Source organism: Protobothrops mucrosquamatus, unplaced genomic scaffold (genome assembly GCF_001527695.2).
Source record: "Protobothrops mucrosquamatus isolate PMUCROS unplaced genomic scaffold, P.Mucros_1.0 scaffold595, whole genome shotgun sequence".
Lineage (NCBI taxonomy): Eukaryota > Metazoa > Chordata > Lepidosauria > Squamata > Viperidae > Protobothrops > Protobothrops mucrosquamatus.
The window spans coordinates 124,648-137,796 of NW_015386894.1; the positions used below are offsets into that span (position 1 = coordinate 124,648).

The 13,149-nt window shown below is 39.3% G+C and overlaps 1 protein-coding gene across 1 annotated transcript in view; it reads left to right on the plus strand.

Moving 5' to 3' along the window:
* The first annotated feature begins 2,856 nt into the window (after nt 1-2,856).
* The window catches only part of UXS1 (UDP-glucuronate decarboxylase 1), a 44,031-nt gene continuing 33,738 nt past the window's right edge, over nt 2,857-13,149 (plus strand). The window contains exon 1 of the mRNA XM_015817491.1: nt 2,857-3,029. Coding sequence (XP_015672977.1) covers nt 2,930-3,029 — 100 coding nt within the window. The 5' untranslated portion in view covers nt 2,857-2,929. The remainder of the gene's footprint in view (nt 3,030-13,149) is intronic.

The window sequence follows — 13,149 nt, forward strand, 5'->3', positions numbered from 1 at the left end:
GTAGGCAATCTCGGCTCTTTTGTGACTCATGGACTTCAACTCCCAGAATTCCTCAGCCAGCATAGCTGGGTAGCTAGCTCTCTCCTGCCCTTCCTGCTTCCTGCAGAGACGCAGCCAAGATAGGAGCCCCACCCAGTAGATTTTTCAGCTCCTCGGAGAACACCATGAGTCCACTCTCTTTTTTTACAAACACACACACACAAACACACACACAGAGAGAGAAGGGAAGCGCATGTGCCTCTCTCTGTCTCTGTCTCTCTCTTTGCAAATGGCAGAGGAGGCTGGGAGCCGTAGGGGAAGCTCAAAGAGCCACATGCGGCTCCGGAGCCACAGGTTGCTGACCTGTGGGCTAGTCTAAAGAAAAGAAGAAATAGGGGTGACATGATAGAAGTATTCCAGTATCTGAGGGGCTGCCACAAAGAAGAGGGATTCAAATTATTCTCCAAAGCACCAGAGGGCTGGACAAGAAACAATGGTTGGAAACTGATCAAAGAGAGAAGCAACCTGGAATTAAGGAGAAATTTCCTAACAGTGAGGCCAATTAACCAGTGGAACAGCTTGCCTTCAGAAATCGTGGGCGCTCCATCACGAGTTTTTAAGAAGAGACTGGACAGTCACTTGTCTGAGATGGTATAGATTCTCCTGTTTGGGCAGGGGGCTGGACTAGAAGACCTCCAAGATCCCATTCTATTCTATTCTATTCTATTCTATTCTATTCTATTCTATTCTATTCTAGTCATTGTTAGATAAAGTATTCCTATGCCAATGTTTCACATTCTCCAAAATTTCATGAACGTAAAAAGTAGATAGCTTAATAATGAGAAGAATGGTTATGTAGAATAAGTTCTCTGTTGTTTTTGGTTAAGGTGAAGTAGTCAAAAAGAATATATAAGGTTAAACAAAACAGTATAAGCAAACAAATCAAAGTTTCCTGATTATTTTTACTTATTTATTTGTATTTATTTGCATCCCACCCTTATTATTTTTACAAATGTATCCAACACAACTTCCTCCTGATGAGCTTCCTAGGATTAGTGATTAAAAGGCAATGAATGGGGAAAAGGCTGTAATAAGCAGGTGTCTCTGCTTCCTGAATGGGAAAGTACAAATGCATGTGATGATAATTTTATTTATCAATTTATATGCTAATTAAATCATAAACAGACTCTCACTAGGTTATAATATAAAACAACATAATAAAAAATTAAAATATAGAAACTAACAATAATTCCATGTGTTAGTAATAGTTCAACATTGTATTAAGATCCTTAACTATAACATTTTTTATCATCCATGTTTTCTTACAGATTCAATGTACGGTAATGGATTTATTTATTTATTTTCTTTAGCCACCTTTCTCAATCAATGACACTGACTGTTTAAATATTAAATTAAAACAATAAAACATTTAAATAATAAAAACAATAAAAACATCCAAAATAAATATACATATCAGGCAAGATGCTTGGCCAGTTATTCAAATAATAAATTGTATTTCTTTTTGTTCTCTTTCTTTTTTATGTCACTTTAGGCATCTGACTCCAAGTGACATAAAGCAAAACAAACAATACACATAGTACAATGCAATAATTCAAAAGATATCAACATTGTCAAATTCATCAAAGAACAGTCATAACAACAATCAAGATAAAGCCAACAAAATTATAATATTGGCATAAAAACTGTGACATTTTACATACACCAAAGCAGTTGGATTATGAATAAAATCATGAAGATCACTGAAAATTCTTGCCTTTGTATCCTGGGGCATAGGGAATCATCAGACTGAAAGTATTTTCAGCGCAGCCCATAATTTTCAGTGCAAACTGCCTCTTGAAAGTTGTTCTGGGGGAAATGCCCCATACAAATCACTATGGTCCTTGAAGACTGAAGTCACAGATAGTTTTGATAGTAGTTTTAAATCAATGCCATGAAATATTCATGAAGATCTGTGCTATCCATGTTCTTTGAGTGTCAACTCTGAGTTAATCTGCTCAATTATCTATTGATCTGTTTTATTGGCTGTCCATGGTATTGTATTCTCAGAAATCTTCTCCAACACCAAAGTTCAAAAATGTCACACATATACATGTGTGTCTGTGTGTGTGGGAGAGAGAGGTGGGGGGGGGGGGTAGCTCCTAACAACTGCCTGCACAAGTCCCAGGAATTTTTGGGTAAGATTTCTGAACTGGTTTGTCACTATCTCCTTCCTAGGGCTGAGAGGAAGTGACTGGCCCAAGGTAACCCAGTTGGCTTTGTACCTAAAGCAGGAATAGTTTCTAACTTGGTGCCAAATTTGGTGGCACACCACCAACTTGGCTCTCACGTAACCAAACAAATGTGTGCTTATACGTGTACACATACATATACTTGGTGCTATGAGAATGTCAAAAACTGCACAGCCGTATCTCTAATGATTTAATCAACGGGAAGAAAATGTGTGTTCTGACAGTTGTTTCTGCTCCATTCTAAGTAAAATCTGAAGAAAGAAAGCGGGCATTTGATTCTTCACACACCGACATCAACAATCGCGAGGCGCCTGAAACGTTTCTGCGATGGGGGGAGGCGGCGGGGTGAAATCCTTTGCGCAAGCGCAGTAGGAAAAGTGACTTCATATTCCGCCACCTCAACATCGGGTTCTTTCCTTCCGCTGCCCGGGTCCCGTTGCTTTGCCGAAGCAGGGGCTGAAGCGGAGGGAGGGCGGGGAGAAAAGTAGAGGACCCATATGCGCATGCGTGGTGTCGCTGCCAGGAACTGGACTGGCTACTGTTCCTGCTGCCGCTGGTGGCGCGGCGGGCTGAGGAGGTCTGTGCCGGGCAAGGCGGCGGCGGCGGCGGCGGCGGCGGCTCAGGGATCCCGAGGGTGAAGCTGATGCCTTGCAGTGCTGAGCGCTGCTGCTCGTGGCTGAGTCTTCCCCACCTGGCTGGGGATGCTGAGTAAAGGGTCGCTGCAGCGCGTGCTGTCTGCCATCAATAGGAGACGGAGGATGAAGCTGTTTATGGGGCTCGCTCTGGTCGCCTATGTCGTCTGTAAGTGGAGCAGCGGGAGAGGGGCACTTCATTCATCCGGCTCCCTCGGGCAGGCCGGGAAATTGGCACGCTTTTTCTGCCCCCGGGAAGGCAGTGCGGGCTGCTTTCCTTTGCCCAGCCGAAGGCAGCATCGAAGGTATTGCATGCAGCGCGGGGAAAGCATAACAACACAAGGGAGACGGCTGGGAGACGTGCTGTAACAATTCCGGGGTTGCCATAGGTTTGAGGGGTTACTTGAGATTGCCAGGCTCCTACCTTGGGGGGGGGGGTGCCTTATTTTTAAAGGGGAAAGGATCCTGGAGTTCTCTCTTCATCATGGGTTCTGCTCCAGGTGCTTCCTTTGAAACTTTACAGAAGTCCAAAAACAAAATTTTCTTTCACCCACTGTCACTGGTTTAGGCCCTGATTATACAGCTGACCGCAAGCATCTCTTTGCTTTGAAATGCGTTATGATTGTGATTTTGAATATATTTTCTCTAATTTAGATAAAAATTGGTGACAGTTAAGGAGCTAACTTTTTCACATCCTCAGCTGATAAAAAAGGAGCACGCTGGTCTTGGAAGACACAACACAGCAAATATAAATGGGAATCCTGTTTGCTGACTTTAGTTCCTCTTGATGTTTTGGACTCCAATTCCAACTGGAGATTACAAAGCTTTTAGTCCAAGATATCTAGAGAGGATATCAAGGGTTAATTAACAGGCTATGATATCTGACTTGCTGGCCACCAGTAGAGTAGTTGAGTAACGCTCTGGAGCTCTTAGTAGCTGTCCAGGGTTTCAAGATAACATCCTCAAGATTTGAACTATGCATCCAAAGCACCTGTGCCAGTGACAGAAACGTTTTGAGCTTGGCCTTTCAGAAATTTGGAACATGTCTAACTTGACTTTGCTGGCATGTTTGCTCCATCCTCAAACCAAAGAGAAACAATTCTCCCCTGCATCCAGGCCATCCTAAACAGGGGGTCATAGGGGCACTCAATGGCAGCACTGCCTCAACTTCAGAACCTAGCGCCACTTCTGCCATCAAAGAGGCCACCTTGCAGCACCACATGCTAGTATCTTTTGGGCAATGTTCTTTTTCTTTGGACAGGCCCCTGTGGCCCACCTGAAGCTGCTACAGGTTGCACAAGGCCTTCGTTCTTGACTTGGTTTTGGGAAATACTTTTCCACAGTCTCTGAAGCTGCCCCAAACCACATGAGAGCATGACCCATTCTCACATGATTTTCAGACACTCCAGATGCCATGCAAGAGCACAGTTCTCTTGTGTGACTTCTGGAGGATCTAGAGGCTACCTGAGAGCACACCCATTCTCACACAGTCTCTGCAACCTCTGAAAATCACATGGAAATAGGTTATGCTTTTAAGAATAGTTGTCAGGTGTTGGTGAATGCTGGTGTGACACCCAAAACATCATGATGTGTCACCTTTAACATGGGTGTTGTAGGTTCACTGTCACTGTGCTATGCCCATGTGCATTCCAGAGATGCAATGTCAGAGCATGCAAACTAGTCATGTTATACTTGCATTGTGACTTTTCACACAAACATGAGAGAACTTGCAGTGTCATATTAAGATAGATGTTTCATCATTTTGAAGATGCCACGAGTTGCTGCAAACACCCATAGCTCTTCACTGTATTATCACCTAAATCACAACTTACTCAGGTCTATACCAATCTTCAGCCTGGTCCTGTCTAGATATTTTTGGAATTAAATACTTATAATTCCTGTGTTGTGTCTTATGAAAGGAGTGCATATGTATTCTTATCTCATATTTACAAAGACAAGTTTCTGAGGTGTAATAAGTATCCTAAGGAAGTGCAACAGCTGATGGAAGGCCAGCATTTCACCCTGAATTGCCAAGAACATCTTACTTGGGTTGGGAAGTATTGGGCCATCACAATACTTAACTGCCTAGTTGAGGGTTCATGTATCTTTTTCTAAACCTTCGTTTACAGTCTGAAAGTTTAAGAACAGATTGGATAATTTCAGTTGAATCAACATGACAAATATTTGAATGTTATTATAATGTGCTACTTGATAGAAAACAAAATTGATAGACTTGTTTGTATGCAGGACATTTGTTTTATATGAGATGTATCAGTGGAACATTCTGTATTATCAGAAAGAAGCTTAGAATAGCCTTTCCTATCTGATATTCTCCATTTGTGTAGTTGCTACAAGACTTACTGGTTCTGCTGACCAAGAATTATAATCTAGTTTGGAGAGTTTCAGTTAAAGAAAGTTTGCTTTAAAGAAAGCTTTTTGCTTTTTTGTGATTTTATTGTGTGTTATCTCTGGTAGTCAGGCTTAAGATATTGGTGTCCAACCTGTTTGATTTATTATTGTACCATTATCCACTGTTGATCACGTGCTTTTGATATAAGCTGTTTTTCCCCCCATTCAATTGTGCCCAATTCTCAGAGGCCATCTGGACAGCTTTCTGCAGTTTTCTTGGCAAAGTTTTTTGGAAGTGGTTTGCCATTGCTTCCTTCCCAGGGCTGAGAGAAGGTAACTGGCCCAAGGTCATCAGCTGCCTTTGTGTCTATGGGCCTAAAATTCTCAGTTTCCTAGTTTCTAGTCTGATGCTTTAATCACTGAACCAAACTAGCTATGTATAACAGACAATGAATGAAAACAATAAATGAGTTTTCCAGCATTATAATTGATTCTGCTTTCCATTAATTTTAGAAATTTTGTAACAATGGATAAGGCATTTAGTTATGTACAGCACCTATGATGGTTCAGTTTTGCATGTTTGAGGAAACTAGTGACGTTTGCTAAATATTTGTGTTGCCTTTTGTAGGATATTAAGGTCTCCATTAGCCATGTATTTGTGATGCAAATGGATCTCTCCCAAATTATCCACATAGGTAGTTTGTCTTTGAAATAACATATTATTGCAGAGTTGTCAAAAAGTGTGACATAATCTCCAGAGGTTTTCAAAAAACTTGGAGAAGGGACTTTTTTTTAAAAAAAAAAAATCCTTTAGACATACCAGTTGTACTTTTTTATATTATTTAAGCTTGCAGTTTGTTTTCCACTTGCCTCCTTTTTGTATAAAACTAACTGTATTTATTTATTTATTTATTAGATTTTTATTCTGCTCTTATAATTTTATAAGTAATTCAAGGTGGCGGGCATACCTAATTACCACAACAACAACCCGGTGAGGTGAGCTGACAGAGAGGGATTGGCCCAAGGTCACCCAGCTGGCTTTCAGGCCTAAGGTGGGATAAAAACTCACAATCTCCTGGTTTCTAAACCAGCATCTTAACCACTACGCTTTAGCAATATTTTTAAACAAAAATGATATGAATTTTAAAGCCATATGTGTCTTAAAAATGTTGAATTTTCTCCATAAAATTGCAGTAAATTAACTTTTTGGTAATTTATTTTGATTACAAGACCGGCATAGTTCATGTGCTAGAGTTTATAATACAATTGAAATGGACATCATTTCTCTACTAAATGGCACCAATAGTTGGGTCTACCATCTCGGCCCATCTGGTATGTAGCAGGATATCTATAATCTTTGGACTATCTGTAGAAGTGTACGTGTTAGTAAAGTTCAGTATTTTTTACTTCTGTTATATAATTGGAAGTTATGCCATTATTCTATTTGATATATAAATAAAATGTAATTATTTTAAGTAGGTGGCATTCTGAAAGCCAATGAAAGCATTAGTTTTATTCAGAGGGGGCAAAGTGCAAATTCATTTATCAATTTATGAAGTTACAGATGAGAATATTTATTTTCAGAATGCTGTATGAAAGTTTCAAAATGGGCATTGTGCTTCTGTCTTTCACCGTTAATTGTTACTGGCGCTATATATATATATATATATTTAAAATGACCTTGGTTAATGGCCAGGAAGTCTGTTCGGCCTTAACCCTGCTGATTTTAGGAAGGCACTTCTTCTGCAGGCTCTAAGTTAGAATGTGTATGGCCTGTCTAATTATTGTATAAGGTATAGTTTATATTATTCTGTTCTGCTGCTAGGACAGTAGTCTTTGAATTTTTTCCTCTGTTTTTATTGAAGTGAGGCATCTTAGAAATTGATCAGATTAAAAAAGTAAATAGAAGCCTGTTACAATACCATGCTTAATAAAGAATTTGCAGAAAAAAATTGAGTTTGCTTGATAATTCATAATAATTCTTCACTTCTCTTGAACATAATAGCTTGAATGTTGATAAAGAAAAATCAGAATTGTGGATCAACTCTAAGTCAAAATGTTCTGAGCTTTAAGCAAATTTTTGAGTAGTTCATGCCCCAAACAAAGCCCACTTTTGTGACTTTTGCTTGGATAGTGAAAGAAAATGTTGCTGTTTCAAGTGGAATTGTTTCAAGCGTTCCATGTTGCTTTAGAAATAGTTGCACTATAATGTTATCTTTTGAGTTTTAATTTCTGGCCTAACACAGTAGAATCAATCATTCCCCTGTTGCATTGGCTTAGGCCAGGGGTAGGCAACCTTGGCTCTTTTATGACTCGTGGACTTCAACTCCCAGAATTCCTGAGCCAGCATGGCTCAACTTGGAAACCTCTCCCTTTCCCCTCAGCATGGCTCAGGAATTCTGGGAGCTGAAGTCCACGAGTCATAAAAGAGCCAAGGTTGCCTACCCCTGGCTTAGGCCATGTGGAGAGGACATGAAGGTGATTTTTGCAGTGGCATTTTAAGGGAGGAGTATGTGGCACAGTGAAAGTGCTATTCTCAGTTTGACTATTTCTTTTGCCCCCATTGATCCAGAGGTGTGTGTGTGTGTGAATATAAACATTAAAAAGTCCTATAGAAAAAATGGGGCATCATGTACACATGGAAAGCAGATAGAATGGGAAAGGGAACTCATCAAATTTGCAGACAGCACAAAGCTGGGGGGAATAGCCAACACTTTAAAAGATAAATTCAAGATCCAGAAGGATTTTGACAGTTTTAAACAATGGACCCTGTGCAACAAAATGCAGTTTAGTAGTGAGAAAAGTAAGGTTTTACACAAGCAAGAAAACCCAAATGCATAAGTATAGAATAAATGGTACCTGGCTCAAAAGCAGTAACAGTGAGAGAAATCCAGGCATCCTAATGGACAATCACTTAAGTATGAGCCAGCAGTGTGCTGCAGCTGCCAAAAAAGCCAGTGCAATCAGAATAGAGCTAGAAGGGAAGGTATCAAGGTCATGTAAAGTGTTAGTATCGCTTTATACTGCTTTGGTAAGACCATATTTGGAATACTGCATTTAGTTTTGGTCACCACAATACAATAAAGAAAAGATGTTGAGATGCTAAAAAGGATACAGAGAAGAGCATCAATGATGATTAGGGGGCTGCAGGCTAAAATATATGATGAATGGTTGCAGGAACTGGGTATATCTAGGATAATTAGAGGTTTCATGATAACAGTCTTCCAATAATGGGAGGGGCTGTTATAGAGAAGAGGGGCTCAACATATTCTCCAAAGCACCTGAGGGCAGGACAAGAAGTAATGGATGGAAGTTTGCCAAGAAGAGATCCAACTTAGAACTAAGGAGAAATTTCCTGACACAGTGAGAACAATTAACCAGAGTTGTGGATGCTCCATCACTGGAAATTTTTAAGAAGGGATTGGACAGCCATTTGTTCTAAATAGTATAGCCAAGATCCCTTTCAACTCTGGTATTCTGTATTCAGAAGTACAATATTGGTTTGAATGGTCTACATATACTCTGGCTCTATTGTTGTTGCAATATAGTTCAGTGTCTTTAAATTTTCTCTAAGTCTTCATCCTGAAAGCACTCTGAAAGCATTACAATCATCAGGACAAAAAACAATGTGCTGTGTGCATACACATGCATGACTATCTTAACAAACCAGCAAGGTAGTATTTCCCCGAAAAGTTTGTTATGCTGATGGATTTGGTGGTTTGTTGCTTGGATAATGGAATTGTGCTCAAGGGGATTTGAAAAAACAAAAAGATTAACTGGCTTCCTGGGCATTTTGATATTCATTGTTGCACTGAATTTTGTCCTTTTGTTTGTGGAGACTACAGAATGCAATTGAAAATACAAAAGGTTTCTGCTAGTTGGCCTGCAGAGTTTGAGGTGTGTGCACACTCTTCACATTCCTGTGTGCTGCAAAAGGATGTTTTCACTTGTTGATTTGACCTGTGTGCTGTCATGTATCATTCCATTAGCATTTCAGGCATAAGAAATTTGTTTTGCTGAACAAGGTTGAACAATGCATGACTTATGATTTCTGTGTGCTATTGAGGATGTAAATATAACTTGTATTTAGGATGTGCAAGGCAAGGAGAGATTTTTAGTTTTCCACAATAAAGCTTCTATCCTGGGCATTGGTTCATCTTTCTTTTTCTTCACTAATGTTCTCGATCTGTTAGATCTAAGCTATATTCTATTCTACTCTGCCCTGCCCTGCCCTGCCCTGCCCAGCCATTGCCAGACTGACAAGAAAGAGAAAGTTGGGAGCTGGGAGAGGGAAGTATGAAGATAAACCTGCAAGTATTGGGGTAGACAGAGGCAATCCATGTTCCTGATTGTTTGCAAGGTTAGGTTTTGGCATGCAAGAAGTTTACTTTTAAAACATTATGTAAACAAACCATATTTGCGAACTGAGTGGAATCCATTTTGTGCCAGGATGTCTTCCTGTCCTGGAGGAGGTAATTGATTTGAAATGGGTATGTGACAGATTAAGATCTCTATGTCCTTTAAAAAGCAAATGCAAAGAGCCACCTAGCAATTTCTCTTTTTATGTTTCTTTCTTTAGTTTTCCTCAGGCAAGGAAAGATAGATTTTTTTAAAAAAAAAATGAACTTAAGAAAGGCAGAATAGGAGGTCAGTGAAGCCATATGGGATTATTTCTTTATTTTGTTTCCTCTGCCAATCCTTCTGCAAACTGGCTTGCTGGTAGTAGCACTCAGCATGAACTTCTATCCTCTCTGTTTCTATTCCAGGGATGAAGAATTATAAAACAAAAGCCTTTTTCTGTGTTCCCATTGTTTTATACTGTTGAAATGCTTGGAACACTTGGTTTTATTTCGTGAAACATGAAATGCTTAAACAACTTTGAGATGTTACCCTGAAATGCAGACATTTCAAAATGGTTTTTACAGAATATTCTACATGAGATACTTTGTTTTGACCCCAATACAAAATATATTTTGCGTTTCATGAACATGGATAGAAGAAATTATCACTAAGATATAGCTGTGGAATAATTAAAAAATACAGTTCCTGCCAAATGTAATTTGTCTGAGATTTCATATTCTAGGCATTGTACTGTATCAAGAAGGTGAATAGAATGCCAGTTTGGTCTAGTCTAGTGGTTAAGGCATCAGGCTAGAAACCAGGAGCATGAAAGCCACCTGTCACTTTGAGCCAGTCATTCTTTCTCAGCTTCGGCACAACAGGCTCAGGCAACAGGCCAATCCATCATTTCTTGTTGCAAACTAATGGGAAAATACTTGGTTGATCTGGAAAAAAGTGGACCTGCACTTGCAGGAAAATGCTAGGAAGAAAAAAAAAGCTCAAGGGTGAACCCTAAGATTCTGAGCATAGTATACAGTATTTGTCAGCTCTCCATTATGTTTTTCATAGGGGGAATGATAAGTGCTGAAAAATACATCCATGAATATGTGCATCTTTTTATGACTATTAATTGTTACTATTTTAAGGTTGTGTTGCTATTGACTAAAACTGAAAATTATTCTGCAGTAAATATAACTGGATATTTATTTCTTCTTGTAAGTAAAGTTTAAAGAATGGTTATCCCCATTCTATCTTGGTGTTCTTAAAATGTCAGACACTTGGTCAAGAAAAGACAGTGTTGAATCCCTATGTTTATTGGAGCTCAGCAGAGTAGTAAGTTTCTTGGGAGTGTTGGATTGCAGTACTTCACAAAATAAATGTACATGTGTTCCTCCCACCACCATTTCAGAACCCAATATAAGATCAGCCTTGTTGTTGTTGACTGCTAGTTACAAGGTGTTCATGTGTGAGAGAGTGATGTTGCGATTGCTGTCTGTGCTTGGGAAAAGAAGCTGCAGCCAGGCAGAAATACTTCCCAGCCCCATTTCTCCCATGCCTTCATACACTCACTTCACTCACAAGGATCCAAGAAAGTGTTGCAGCTGCCTGTGATAATTGAGACACACCCTGATGTTTTCAAAGACTTGCCGACCTCACCCCACTTAGCCCCTTAGTTTACAAAAACAGATGCTAAGATAGAGTACTGTAGGTAGGGATGTAGGAGGAAAGGAGACTACAAATAACATTTTGTTCAGAGTAGAGACAGGAAAGCAAAGGCGACATTTGGAGATTGGCAACTATTTCAAGTAGGCAAGTCCATTTCCAGGACCACAAACTATGGTGAGTTTCATATTCCAGTGGGAGTCCTGGTTGGAGCTTTGCCAGGAGCTTGGTAGCAACCAGAAAAGGAGCAACTGCACTGAAACAGCACCACAACCCCAATTAGTGCAAGAACCTTTGGAAAAAGGCTATAGAATGTAGGATTGAGGATTAAAGACGTAGTTATGTGCAACATCACCTTGCAAAACCTACTAGGGTGGAGTTCACCCAAAACAATTGCTTATTGCTGGGGAAGTTGTGTGCTGCAATAAAGCATTTGCTACTCTATGGTGTGTCCCGTCCTTTGGAAGAAAAGAGCCTTCACAGCATGTGCCACTTTCCTTCTGCACCATACTAATTCTTGACCAGTCAAAAACCATATAATTTATATATGTATCACCACAAGTCACCACCTGTGGATCCCCAATTTAAATGTAAACTGCATTCATTTGACTGAAGAGGCTGTAACACAGGGGTCTTCAAACTTGGCCCTTTTATGACTTCTGGACTTCAACTCCCAGAATTCCTCAGCCAGGCATGAATTCTGGGAGTTGAAGTCCACAAGTCATAAAAGGGCCAAGTTTGAAGACCCCTGCTGTAACAGTTGCCTGTTGCTAATGAGTATAGGGAAAATGAATGCCCTATTGATCCATGTAAGCTGCATCACTGAAGGAACCAAAGATTAGAGCAAAGACATAGAAAGCTAAGCTTCTGTTCAGTATATAGACAGGCTGACGTGTAGAAGCTGAATGTATAGTTACTTCCCTTCTCCAGCTATGACAGAACAGTATAAATCAGTTGTATATGTCCTTAAAGTTCTCTCTCTTTCTCTGGATTAAGGTTACTTGGGTCCTTAGATTATCTTCCCATGCAATCATATTGTATGGGATTTTCTGTTTTTTATTGTTGTGTTTCTGCAGAATTTTGAATCATTTTGAATCAGCTTACTAGGATAACATTCTCAAACTTTTTTTTAGTTTGTTTTTATAATATGACCTCCTTTTGGAAAATTATTCTTCTAGCAATTACTGATTTCTGTATAAGGGTAATAGCTTTTGAGAGCTTAAGAATATTGATTTTGCTTCCACCAGATGGATGTGATTACAATGCCTGCTATTGCTTTCTTATAAAATGTTTTAAGTGTTTCATAGTTTCGATGTTTATTTCCGTGAAGTTGCTATTAGTAAAAGAGTCTCTTGCTGTTTCATGTTTTGAATAAAATAACACCACAATCTCAGCATAATGTGTAGAGTACCTTAGATGTAGTTTTTAATAAGCAAGTATGTTAGAGCTGAATAAACCACCTTTCATTTTAAATATTGTATATATTTTAAAAACTGCTAGGAGAAAATCATTCCAGCAGTGGTACCAGTATGTAGCTTTTAATGACAAACAATAAGGAAAATTGGAGCTTAAGACCTTGTGGGGCTAGATGTGTATTAGTGAGAAAAGTCAGTCTTGATCATGAAATTCATGTAGCTTTTTAAAATGAAATGCTGTAGCTTTTTAAAGAATTTACATGCTTCTTAAAGTGAGCTTTTATGCTATTGTAAGTTACCCAGAACTACTTTGGATAGTGAGATGGCATGTAAATTTGATAAATAAAAAAATGTGCTTGTCAATATTAAATTATAAGATTGGAAATGAAAACAGGACTTGGAGATCATCTTGTTCAGTCCTCTGCAGAAATCAGTTCTTAGCAATCATCTTAGATTTTCTGCATGAATACCTGCCCTTAATCTGGTCTTTTAGGACTTCCAATGATGCACTGATCATGACTG